The sequence below is a fragment of the Schistocerca cancellata genome, chromosome 6, assembly GCF_023864275.1.
Source record: "Schistocerca cancellata isolate TAMUIC-IGC-003103 chromosome 6, iqSchCanc2.1, whole genome shotgun sequence".
NCBI lineage: Eukaryota > Metazoa > Arthropoda > Insecta > Orthoptera > Acrididae > Schistocerca > Schistocerca cancellata.
In genome coordinates, this window is record NC_064631.1 from 191,940,128 (window position 1) to 191,954,515 (window position 14,388).

Consider the following 14,388-nt stretch of genomic DNA (forward strand, 5'->3'; position numbering starts at 1 on the left):
ATTTTCGTTAAAGTTATTTGTGTAATTTTCAGAAAAACATTACACCAATTACAATGCAGGTAGATAGTGAATGCTTTTTCTGAGCATAGGAGGAGTTAGTTGCTGTTTGTCAATAGCTGGAAATCACCCTGACTGTTTGCAAGAGGCTGGAAGCTGCTGGGAATGGATGTGCTGGGTGGGCTACAGAGAGACATGCAACATAGCTACTGAAGGTACTTGAAGTAAAATCGTCTCCTGTGGATACTGTCTCCTCTACATGCAGTCAGTTTGACTGTTGAGTGGTTTGTCACTTCCCACTGCAGTGGAAGCAGGGACCAGGAACAACTCAAGATAGTAGACGTAGCCTCCTAACCAACAAGTTCGAAGTGCTGTCTTCTACAGAAATCGAAATTGAACCTGTAAGACTTGATTCATCTGTTAGAAATACTGATGGTATGGCCCATGTCAGGAAGAAGCAAACATGGAAGGATAAGTACCTGTTAACCAAAATTGTTATTAGAATACGTAATGGTGAAATCCGAATGAGCTAATCAGTATTTGCAGAGTAATGACACCATTCATTAGAAAGTCCTCTGTCCGGTAATCTGTTTGTTTTCTGAAAACTAATCAACTTAAAAAGTTATCCATAATTAAAGGTCAGAGTAAGGTTGGTTGTAGAGAAGGCAAATGGCTGACTGTGTTGTACTGGAAGAATTCTTGGAAAATGTAACATGTGTATAAATGATACCACATACAGAACATTTGTGCTACCCGTTCTTGAGTACTGCTTGTGTCTGGAATCTCCACTGGGTAGTATTAAAGGAAGAAATTGTACAAGTTCAGAGGCATGCTGCTAGATTCGTTACTGATTGGTTTCATCAGCACATTAGTATTACAGAAGTGCTTTGTAAACTTTGAAGGGAATTGCTGGAGGGAAGAAGATATTCATTTCACAAAACACTATTGAGAAAGTTTAGAGAAGCAACATTTATGACAGACTGCAGAACAGTCCTGCTGCTACCAACATACACCTCTTGCAAGGACCAAGAAGACAAGATAAGTGAAATCAAAGCTCTCACTGGTGCATATAGCTGATCATTTTCCTCTCTCTCCTTTTGTGAGTGGAACAGGAAAGGGAATGAGTAGCAGTAGTACAAGATACCCTCTGCCAAGCACCGTACGGTGGTTTGCAAAGTATTTGTATAGAAGTAGATCATTGGAGTTAATAAACTGCTGAAACTGAACAAGGCTCCAGGGCTCAGTTGAATTTTGTATCTCAATTGATGAAGGAATGATACCGTGGCATGGACAGTTAAATTTTAAGGTTTACAATCAGTCAGAAATTAGGAAATATAGCATATTCATTCAGATGCTGTGTGTTTAGAGTATAGGAAACATTTCCTCATTCAAGATATATCCTGGTCCTGGACAGCCTTTGGCAACTACAGTGATGGAACTGTTGACACCTTCTTATGGAAAGTGGCATCACCTCTACACGAATAATTATTATAACAGTGTAGAACTTGCAGAGAAGTTACTTGGAAAGAAAATTCGAGTTTGTGGAACGATATGGCAAAATAGAGGGTTTCTGGACAAATTAAAGCACGCAAAAGTCAATGTGTTTGAAACTTCTCATCGACGGAAAGGTGAAGTACTCGCACAGGTATGGAGAGCTTTGAAAACTAAAACGATATGAATGATCTCTACAGTACATAATGCCACTTTGACTGACACTCAAAGAAAATGTAGAAAAATCCTGCACAAAATCTGATACAAAATTCAACTGAGCCCTGGAGCTTCGTTCAGTTTCTGATACAAAATTCAACTGAGCCCTGGAGCCTTGTTCAGTTTCAGCAGTTTATTAACTCCAATGATCTACTTCTATACAAATACTTTGCAAACCACCGTATGGTGCATGGCAGAGGGTATCTTGTACTACTGCTACTCATTCCCTTTCCTGTTCCACTCACAAAAGGAGAGAGAGGAACATGATGTTTTCGAAATCCATGTTGGATGTTGTGGAAGGGGTCATTCTGTTCAAGATACATTATTGTGCTTGAACTCAGAATATGTTCTAATATTCTAAAACACATGGTAGTCAATGATATTGTGAAAACTCAACTTACCCATTCCTCATGTGAAACTCTGAAAGCTGTGGATCAATTTCTTTACTTCTGGAAAACATATGACTCAGTACCACACCAGTGCTATTTTAATAAGTCCAATCGTATTGTGTACCAAACATAATCAGTGACTGGATGGAGGAAAGGATTCAGGTGGCTCAGATAGTGAGGCAGCCATTAAAATAAAAAAAACCAATTACACAATAAAAAAAAACTGCCAGAATCACAGGTTTAGTTATCCCGTGATTATTTTCCGGTTAGGCGTAGTTCCAATTCACTAAGTGCCTTTCACTCTTTGCAACATTTGTATCCAGCAGATAAAATAGTCCAGACCATCCAGGATGCCCTCCTCCACCTACAGCAATTGGGGAAGGTGGTGGCTTTCTGCTGGGTTCTGGGGCATGTCGGCATTGCTGGGAATGAAAGGGCAGATCTCGCAACCAAGGAGACTACAACAAATACATGAAAGGAGTGGATCAGGAAGACCAATATTTGAGTTAGTACCCTATATACAGACAAACTATAAAATGTTCAAAAAAGGTTTGCATGTACCTCTTTAATTGCACATTATTTAATGCATTTTGTACAAGTTAATATTTCAGTACAGAACATAAGAGTTTCCAATTTCATAATTTTTTATTGAAAGTGTCTGATTTGTGGATAAAAGACCATGTACCTGCTGATGAGCAAAACTTGGAGGTTAACACTACATCGCATACATCTCGTCATGATCCAATTGACAGACTTTCCGGTCACATGAGGCAACACCACCTAATACTTATTTCCGAAACAAATAAACGAAAACAAAGAAAGTGCTATGCATGTTGAAAAAAAAAACACCAAACTTAATGCGCAAGTCTTGTGGAGTTGCGTTACATCTTGGAGACTGTTTTGCTTCATATCATATGAAAGAGAAATACTAAGTACCAAAGACAATGCAAATAAATAATATATGAAACAAACAAACAAACAAATTTTATATTTATTTACGTACATATATCTTCAAAATTTCATGAAAGTAGGGGAACAGGATTGAGAACTGATGAGAACTAATGATGAGATTAGTAAAACTTAACAATTTATAATCTCCCCATAATGCCAAGAAAGGCCGGCAAAAAGCCAAGTAATCTGACTTAGCGCTTCCAGCGCCAAGTGAATAGATTTGTACAAGACGTGCGGACAGCGAAGTGTTAATTATGGTGGCCAGTTTATACACTACAAATTATTGGTCCAATTGTCCAGGACAGCACACATAATGACAGTGATGAAGTTAATGGTTGAATAAAGACACGAAATAGATAAACATGAACTATCAAAAAAACAAAACAGTTCACATTTAGTAGTCCTTTAGCAAATTGTTAAATGTATTATACTTCAGTATCTGATTTAGGTGAGTCCAGCACACAAATAACTGAGTCCAACAACAGCTGGTTTCTATGACATAACCTTATATACTCTTGACAATCACAACATAGTTCAGAAGAATATTCATTAATTTTACATACTGAATTCACTCAGAAGTATTTAAAGTTAAAGAGCTTCGCAGTTTCCAGAGCATATATTCTCACATGCAGAATGTACGTAAAATAAATCTGAGTCAAATAACAGGAGCACATCCAGCATAGATGTTACTTGTTGGCTCCCTAACCGCGGACTGATATTTCATGGGCAGTCTCAACTTATAAAGACTGGCATAGGAACAAATTGTTATTTTGGAAACTACCGGCTGGTCAAAAAGTCAGTATAAATTTGAAAACTTAACAATCCACGGAATAATGTAGATAGAGAGGTAAAAATTGACACACATACTTGGAATGACATGGGGTTTTATTAGAACCAAAAAAACGAAGTTCACAAAATGTCCGACAAATGGCGCTGGACAGCAAAACGTCAGAGACTGTGCATGACAATCGTGTATAAAAGGAGCTGTATTCAGAGAGAGAATCAGATGCGCCAGCAGTCGCAGCATGTTGATGTTACCTGAAAAGGCGCTTTTAGTGAAGCTGTATTATCAGAATGGGGAATGTGCTAGTTCAGCGTTATGATCCTATCGCCATAGGAAGGGATTCAATCAGGTAAAGGTTCGTTGGCAAATGCAGCTGTGGCGAGAATGCTTTCGAAGTTCGAAGCCACGGGTTGTTTAGGCAATAGACCCTGTGGTGGCCGACGGAGCACAAGGCATAATGCTGCTGAGACAGTTCAGGAAGAAATGGACACTGTAGCGGGTTTGTCTATGCACGGGGAAGTCAGCGCTCGTGCAGCTGCACGTCGCACTGGCATTCCATACACTACTGTTTGGTTGGCACTTAGGCGTACCCTCCGATGCTATCCGTACAAAATCCATCGGCATCATGAACTGTTACCTGGTGATTTAGTGAAGCGGAGGGCATTTGCGGGGTGGGCGTTTAGAAAGATGGCGGAAGATGACGATTGGTTGAGTAACATGTTGTGGACCAACGAAACTCATTTCACACTCAGAGGGTCTGTCAACGTCCACAACTGCAGAATTTGGGCTACCGAAAATCCTAGAACTGTCGTGTAAACTCCATTGCATGATGAGAAAGTCACGGTATGGGTTGGATTTACCACATCTACCGTTATCGGGCCTTTTTTCTTCGAGGAAATGCGTGATTCTGGTTTTGTAACTGCTACTGTGATCGGTGAGAGGTACGCTGATATGTTACAGAATCCCATTATCCCCAGCCTGGCTGATAAACACCTGCTGGAACATACGATGTTTATGCAGGATGGCACTCCACCCCGTATTGCTAGACGCGTGAAAGATTTCTTGCGCGCGTTGTTTGGTGATGATCGTGTGCTCAGCCGCCACTTTCGTCATGCTTGGCCTCCCAGGTCGCCAGACCTCAGTCCGTGGGATTATTAGCTTTGGGGTTACCTGAAATCGCAAGTGTATCATGATCGACCGACATCTGTAGGGATGCTGAAAGAGATCATCCAACGCCAATGCCTCACCATAACTCCGGGCATGCTTTACAGTGCTGTTCACAACATTATTCCTCGACTACAGCTATTATTGAGGAATGATGGTGGACATATTGAGCATTTCCTGTAAAGAACATCATCTTTGCTTTGTCTTACTTTGTTATGCTAATTATTGCTATTCTGATCAGATGAAGTGCCATCTGTCGGACATTTTTTTGAACTTTTGTCATTTTTTGGCTCTAATAAAACCCCATGGCATTCCAAGCATGCGTGTCAATTTGTACCTCTCTATCTACATTATTCCATGATTTATTCAGTTTTCAAATTTATACTGACTTTTTGATCACCCGGTACATTATACTTTGAAAAATGGCTAGGTTGTAAATTACTATTTTTGATTTATTACAAGAACTAATAAAATTCTGCATTACAGAAAATGTTACAAATTTATAAAAGTAGTTGGACACTAATTTTCCTCTGCCACGTGATTCTCCTTGTTTACACGAGTGAGCACCATATTGCAATTAAAGAATTTTTCTGAAAGTATTAATTAATTAGTTAATTAATTAACAATATGTCAAATGGTACAGAAAAATTAAGGTAACAAAAGTAAGTAGTTGAATTGTAGACTTAAGAGTATTTTGATGAAGTCCACAACAGAAAATGGAACTGTGGAACTGTTTATGAACTTACACTGAGGTGACATAAGTCATGGGATAGCAATATGCATTTATGCAGGTGGCAGCACTATCACGTACACAAGATATAAAAGGGCAATGCATTGGTGGAGCCATCATTTGTATTCAGGTGATTCATAGATGCCCGAGACATTTGATATAGGAAATAGTTTGGGAATTCAGTATTCCGAGATCCACAGTGTCAAGAGTGTGCCGAGAATAGCAAATTTCAGGCATTAACTCTCACCATGGACAATGCAGTGGCCAACACCCTCCACTTAATAATCAAGAGCAGGAGTGTTTGCACAAAGTTGTCGGTGCTAACAGACATGCAACACTGCACATGAAATAACCTCCAAAATCAATGTGGTATGTATGACAAGCATATCCAGTAGGACAGAGTGGCAAAATGTAGCATTAATCGGCTATGGGAACAGGTAACCAATGCGAGTGCCTTTGCTAACAGAATGACATCACATGCAGCGCCTCTTCTGGGCTTGTGACCATATCAGTTGGATCCTAGACAACAGGAAAACTGTGAACTTGTCAGTTGAGTCCCAATTTTAGTTGGTAAGAGCTGATGGTAGTGTTAGTGTGTGGGTGCAGACCCCAAAAAGCCATGGACCCAAGTGTCAATAAGGCACTGGGCAGGCTGGTAGTGGCTCCATAAAGTGTGGGCTGTGTTTACATGGAACGGGCCGTTTGATCCAGCTGAACTTACCATTGTCTGAAGATGGTTTTGTTGGGCCACTTGAAGACCATTTGCAGCCAGCCATTCACGGAGTTCCTGTTCCCAAACAACAGTGGAATTTTTATGGCTGTCAACATGCCTTATCACCAGGCCGCAATTGTTCACAAATGGTTTGAAGAACCTTCTGGAGAATTCAAGCAATTGATTCGGCCACCCAGATTGCCCAACATGAATCCTGTCAAACATTTATAGACATTATCGAGAGGGCAGTTCATGCACAAAATCCTGCACCAGCAACACTTTAATAATTATGGATGGCTGTAGTGGCAGCATGGCTCAATACTTGTATAGGGGATTTCCAGTGACTTTTGGGTCCACGAGTCCACGCCACATCGAGTTGCTGCACTATGCTAAGCAAAAGGAGGTCCAACACAGTATTGGAAGGTATCACATGACTTTTGTCACCTCAGCTTGTTGTAGAAGATAATTAGTTTCTAGTAATTTAAAATACTTCCCAGAAAAGTTGGAATGCGTAAATTTCAAATGGTGTTGGTCACCATTCTCAAATATGGGTATTAGCTCATAGGATTTTGCTAACATTAACAGTGCCCTTATGAACATTAATTGTACCAATGAAATCAAAACACTTGAAATGGGAATCTGAATAATAAATTTAAGTGAAATTCACTCTAAATAGTAACTTGAGATTCCCAGGTAAGTGCTACATGTCACTCAGTGAATGTATTGGAAATAAGATAAAAATTAAAAAAATTGAGAATAGAAAAAGCATAACAGATTGAAACAATCCACCTGCTTTGTCGCAAATTTCTTCCTTCTTCTTGACAGTTTTACTGTAAAATTCATGTGACACATACTTCATAAATTTAATACACATATAATGGAAAATCCAGGATGGAATGTAACAATATTATGAGAAGGAAAGTTGCTACTCCCCATATAGTGGAGAAGCTGAGTCACAGTTAGGCGCAACAAAAAGACTCTCACAATTAAAGCTTTCGGCCATTGGCCTTTGTCAGCAATAGACTCTCTCTCTCTCTCTCTCTCTCTCTCTCTCTCTCTCTCTCTCTCTCTTTCTCTCGTGCATACCAGTTGCATGAGACTGCAGTCATGTGTGTGAGTTGCATTTGCATGAATGTGTTTGTGTTTGCGTATATGTGTGTGTGTGTGTGTGTGTGTGTGTGTGTGTGTGTGTGTGTGTGTTGTTGACGAAGGCCAATGGCCGAAAGCTTTAATTGTGAGAGTTATTTTGTTGTTCCTTTCTGCGACTCAGCATCTCCGCTATATGGTGAGTAGCAACTTTCCTTCTCATAATATTAATACATATATAAGGTACAACCTTGAAGAATCATGATAGAAGGTTGTATACATGGAAGAACCCTGGAGATACTAAAAGGTATCAGATAGATTATATAATGGTAAGACAGAGATTTAGGAACCAGGTTTTAAATTGTAAGACATTTCCAGGGGCAGATGTGGACTCTGACCACACTCTATTGGTTATGACCTGTAGATTAAAACTGAAGAAACTGCAAAAAGGTGGGAATTTAAGGAGATGGGACCTGGATAAACTGAAAGAACCAGAGGTTGTACAGAGTTTCAGGGAGAGCATATGGGAACAATTGACTGGAGGAAAGAAATACAGTAGAAGAAGAATGGGTAGCTTTGAGGGATGAAGTAGTGAAGGCAGCAGAGGATCAAGTAGGTAAAAAGACGAGGGCTAGTAGAAATCCTTGTGTAAATATTGAATTTAATTGATGAAAGGAGAAAATATAAAAATGCAATAAATGAAGCAGGCAAAAAGGAATACAAACGTCTCAAAAATGAGATCGACAGGAAGTGCAAAATGGCTAAGCAGGGATGGCTAGAGGACAAATGTAAGGATGTAGAGGCTTATCTCACTAGGGAAAGGATAGATACTGCCTACAGGAAAATTAAAGAGACCTTTGGAGAAAAGAGAACCACTTGTATGAACATCAAGAGCTCAGATGGAAACCCAGTTCTAAGCAAAGAAGGGAAAGCAGAAAGGTGGAAGGAGTATATAGAGGGTCTATACAAGGGCGATGTACTTCAGGACAATATTATGGAAATGGAAGAGGATGTAGATGAAGATGAAATGGGAGATACGATACTGCGTGAAGAGTTTGACAGAGCACTTAAAGACCTGAGTCGAAACAAGGCACTGGGAGTAGACAACATTCCATTGGAACTACTGACGGCCTTGGGAGAGCCAGTCCTGACAAAACTCTACCATCTGGTGAGCAAGATGTATGAAACAGGCGAAATACCTTCAGACTTCAAGAAGAATATAATAATTCCAATCCCAAAGAAAGCAGGTGTTGACAGATGTGAAAATTACCGAACAATCAGTTTAATAAGCCACAGCTGCAAAATACTAACACGAATTCTTCACAGACAAATGGAAAAACTAGTAGAAGCCGACCTTGGGGAAGATCAGTTTGGATTCCGTAGAAATACTGGAACACGTGAGGTAATACTGACCTTACGACTTATCTTAGAAGAAAGATTAAGGAAAGGCAAACCTACGTTTCTAGCATTTGTAGACTTAGAGAAAGCTTTTGACAATGTTGACTGGAATACTCTCTTTCAAATTCTAAAGGTGGCAGGGGTAAAATACAGGGAGCGAAAGGCTATTTACAATTTGTACAGAAACCAGATTGCAGTTATAAGAGTCGAGGGACATGAAAGGGAAACAGTGGTTGGGAAGGGAGCGAGACAGGGTTGTAGTCTCTCCCCGGTGTTATTCAATCTGTATATTGAGCAAGCAGCGAAGGAAACAAAAGAAAAATTTGGAGTAGATATTAAAATCCATGGAGAAGAAATAAAAACTTTGAGGTTCGCCGATGACATTGTAATTCTGTCAGAGACAGCAAAGGACTTGGAAGAGCAGTTGAACGGAATGGATGGTGTCTTGAAGGGAGGATGTAAGATGAACATCAACAAAAGCAAAACGAGGATAATGGAATGTAGTCAAATTAAATCGGGTGATGTTGAGGGTATTAGATTAGGAAATGACACACTTAAAGTAGTAAATGAGTTTTGCTATTTGGGGAGCAAAATAACTGATGATGGTCGAAGTAGAGAGGATATAAAATGTAGACTGGCAATGGCAAGGAAAGCGTTTCTGAAGAAGAGAAATTTGTTAACATCGAGTATAGATTTATGTGTCAGGAAGTCATTTCTGAAAGTATTTGTATGGAGTGTAGCCATTTATGGAAGTGAAACATGGACGGTAAATAGTTTGGACAAGAAGAGAATAGAAGCTTTCGAAATGTGGTGCTACAGAAGAATGCTGAAGATTAGATGGGTAGATCACATAACTAATGAGGAAGTGTTGAATAGGATTGGGGAGAAGAGAAGTTTGTGGCACAACTTGACCAGAAGAAGGGATCAGTTGGTAGGACATGTTCTGAGGCATCAAGGGATCACCAATTTAGTATAGGAGGGCAGCGTGGAGGGTAAAAATCGTAGAGGGAGACCAAGAGATGAATACACTAAGCAGATTCAGAAGGATGTAGGTTGCAGTAGGTACGTGGAGATGAAGAATCTTGCATAGGATAGAGTAGCATGGAGAGCTGCATCAAACCAGTCTCAGGACTGAAGACCACAACAACAAGGTACAACCAGCAAACAGGAGGTAGTAGTATATAGCATAATTTTTGCTGTGCTTTGCCATACGCAGATAATTGCAGTAATATAGTGAATTCATATGTATTAGGTACCAGATTACTATTCTTGACAATTTTAAGAGGTATATGTATTTTATCTTTCTTCCTCACTCATTCTGTCAGCAAACATTACACCCCAACCCCCCACCCTTCTCTCCCTTTCTGCGTGCCCTTTCCTATGTCCATTCTCACGTACGTCATTAAAAACTTTTACTCTATAATAACATTTGCATTAAAATTTTGGTAGTTTTATTCTTCTAACTGCAGCCCATACCAAGATATTCATACCTTGATATTTTGTCCCACTGCAGGTGGAACGTACAAATTTCAGATTGATGCCAGTTCACTCACTACTCCATTGGCTGTTGCGTATTTGGTCACTAAGGACCTGCCAACAGTAATAAGCCTAATAAAGACTTTCTCAAGTATCAGCAATAACAGCAATACAGATGTTGGAGGCTATTTCTTGTTGGGTGCTATGACCTCTAAACGTATAAAAATAGAAGCGAAAGAAATTGTCAACATTATGCAAGTAAGTCAAACATAAAAATTATACATATGTGTATGGACAAAACTGTCTTTATGGAAGATTAAAATGTAAATTTAAATAACTGAGAAGGCAAGGCAAAATGAAAAATAATATAACACGAAATAATGTGATAAAATTAAATGGGAATGGAAAGCAACGTGAAATGTAGGAAATAGGGAAAAAATTGCATCATATGTAGTACAAGCTGTAAAACATGTATGGCACACAAATACATTTAAACCCCTTTTTAAAACTTCTCTCGGGGCCCATATATTTTTCCTTCAAAGGGTATTTTTCTTAAATAGGGATTTACTACACTCGTACTGAAGGAGTGATCAGAATGTGAATTCAAACTTTTCGGGTCATGTAAGTATACATTAGTTACAAGCTTTCATATACTTGAAACTGAAATGCAGTTTAGCATGATCTCAAGAGGTTTCTGCTTCTGTGGCGCGTCTAAAATCAGCAACGGGTATTATGCTGTAATGAATCATTAAAAAAGAAGAAGATATTGTTGTTACAAAATATTGTTTTATTCAGTAAATGTTCGGCATAAATATGATGTAAGTTAGAGGTAAACTCTTTAAATACTATATTTTGTTTTGTGGGAGGGGGAGGGGAGCATTTGGGGGGGGGGGGGGGGAGGAGGAGGACGACGACGACGACGGCGATGATAATGAGAGTAGTTTGCCTTTTTTTTCTGTATAATGTATCATTAGTAGTTGTCATTCCAGCTGATTGATGCAATAAGAACTGATGAAAAATAGCTCTTATCAGTGTCACGTCTTTGCATACCTACAGCAAAACTTTTTGCAATGTCATCACTCTCACCTTCTCCATTATCTCAGTTTTAGGTTGTTCCTTTACAAGAGAATTTCACAACTTGCTTATGTCCATCTGGGACATGGAAGTTGTAAAATAACACGTATGCTGATGAGCTGTCAGCCAACTAAAAGTTATCGAGCCATAGTATTGTAAGGTTGGCTCTGCTAGTGAGGCCAAGTTGATGGAGGGCAGCTGAGCTGTCGCAGTAAAGCATTCAGTTTCAGGGAAGCGAGCGCCCAGCTATAGCTAGTCGGTGGTTTTCCTCAGTTTTCCTCAGACCACAGGAGTTGAGGGACAACAGTTAGTCAACTGGACATCATGGCCTGAATGTAAATGGTTTCAAATATGGCAGCACATCCACAACATGACAGAATGTGACTACTTCCAAGTTTGATAGTTATTCACAGTTTCATCATCGCATAAAACTAATCACATCAGCATATTCACAGCAATGAGGTGACTGTATTGAGACATTAATATTATGAATGTCACAAAAACTACAGAAGTTACGTAGTCACAGTAAATTAATAATCTTATGGAAAAGTATTAAAAAGTAATAACCACTGACTGTTTCATTTGGTCTTGATAAACAGTGTGTTGAATGGTAGCTTAGGGCTCTAGTTACCAGCACTGAAAGCCACACATTTTATTTATTGAGTTATTATGTATTTTATATATTTTTAATTATATAAATGTATTGGACCATTATATTATCCACAGTTACAGAGCAGCTGGATCCAGCATGCCAATACCTCTCCCTACTTAACCATCTAATATATTTCTAGATTATTACTCTATTCTGTTTAATTAAATGTTAATTCAGTCTATATGAAAGACACACATTTGGAGTTGGTAATTTGCATATTAGATTTGTTACCACAGCTGAATGCAGCATAAAAAGAGGCAGCTATTGAGTAGGCGAACTTTACTGTTTTCTTAATTCCTACTCACTAGGCAGTGGCCCTGACCACCAAGCCATCTGGACCTAGTGGTCATTGCAATTTCATGGACTACCAGCACACCTCCTGTCAGATCCAAATTCTCAGTTTATCCATACACTATTAATGTAGCGCCACTTGCCCATTATCCTCATTACTTAAAGTATGTCACCAACTCCAGTAAAAGTTTGAGCCTGATGTGCATCTGCACTGAAGAGATCGTTGGCCATCTTGCCTGAATTATATGTATATGTGGTGTCTGTTTTTTTTTTTTTTTACTTTCTGTTTTTAGGACTGCTTTTTGACCACAAACTTACATGGTTACTGCGTATAAAGTAGGTCAAGGCAACCTGCATGAGTATACTAAACTCCGTACACTTCCTCAGGAACACTTCTTGGGGAGTGGATTGAAAAACTCTAGTAAAATTTGACCAGTTATTAATTTTAACCTGATTAGACTATTGATATGTTGCTTGCAGGTCAGCAGCACCTTCCGTTTTTGGCCAGCTAGCTCCTGTGCAGCACAGTGGAGTCCACCTTGCAACTGGGGCTTTCCACACGAGCCTGTCAACAGCCTTCTTGTTGAAGCAGACACTCCACCTTTAAAGATGCGTTACCAACAACTCTTAATGAACTACAAGGTTAAGATTTACTGTAGGCCAGAACATCCCTGTTATATGATGCTTTTCCAGATCTCCCCAACATAAATCTTATTATGAATAGCTTTAAAAACTGGGAAAACAGTAGCAATTAGGCTGAAAGATATGCACTGGAAACCCTTTTTTTCTCCTGCAATAATCTACCCACATAACCCACAGATGGCAATCCCCCTATGGAGGGGGGGGGGGAGGGTAATTCCCCACCCTGTAATGTGAATGGATTTGTGGTGTGGAGTCAAGGTTCACACAGCCCCTAATATTCATTACTGTAGGTTCTATTGTGTAGTTCACATTTATGCAACTTGTAGTCCGATATATGACAATGGCTCTAACAAGGGGAGGCCGCCAATTGTGAAATTCAGATTCGATTCATACTGTGCATAATAAAAGCTCATGGCCAGAGGTGTAATGTGGCAAAGCACCAAGATGCACTTCTCAGCCGTTGTCGAGAAAATCGACAGTTAAAAGAAACCGTTGCGGTGAAATACTCTCTACGATTAGTTATTTTTCTACAGCGTGGTGGTGCAGCGGTAAGCGCTCGGGTTCGTAATCCGAAGGTCGCCAGATCGAATCTCGCTCCATGCAACTTTTTTTTTAGTATTTGTTATATATATATAATTCCCGGCAATCAATTACAACAATTATGCATATAATAAGTTGTTGAAAGTCGTTTGTCGTGGAAAAACTGGCGACTTCGAACATCATTATGTTTTCCGCAAACAAAGTTGTATTTCACAAATGTTATTAATTGTCTTCATAATGTTAACCACGTATAGTTAACGGAAGACGTAGAAACGAATACGTATAGCGTAAGTCAAACGTTCGAATTAGAACAGAGACCCCACGAACACAAACTTGCTGTGGCAGGTATGAAATATAAACTCCGTTAGTTGCTCGTTACACTTGAAGGACAGATGTTGAAAGGGCCGAAACGAGCCGCCCCTTAACAACGTAGTTGCCTGCTAACTTCGAAAGAAGGTAGATGCGGTCCTTAGCGCAACTTATAACATCGTCGAAAATCAGTGCGGGCGGGACAGCTTTGGTACACCCTGTTAAACAAACGGAAAAATGGAGGCGGTACAATTGGAGAGCGATCCGCCTTCACCAACATGCATAAGCAATTCATTAATAGTTTGTATATATATATATATATATATATATATATATATATATATATATATATATATATATATATATATATATATATATATATATATATATATATTTGAATTGCAAAAAACTAATAACAAAAAAATATTGCATGGCGCTAGATTCTATCCGGCGACCTTCGGATTACGAACCCCAGCGCTTACCGCT

The 14,388-nt window shown here is 39.3% G+C and overlaps 1 protein-coding gene across 2 annotated transcripts in view; it reads left to right on the top strand.

Moving 5' to 3' along the window:
- The window catches only part of LOC126190781 (leucine-rich PPR motif-containing protein, mitochondrial-like), a 185,958-nt gene that overhangs the window by 94,759 nt on the left and 76,811 nt on the right, over positions 1-14,388 (top strand). For both annotated transcript variants that reach the window (XM_049931322.1, XM_049931323.1), the window contains exon 9: positions 10,432-10,652. In XM_049931322.1, coding sequence (XP_049787279.1) covers positions 10,432-10,652 — 221 coding nt within the window. The remainder of the gene's footprint in view (positions 1-10,431; positions 10,653-14,388) is intronic.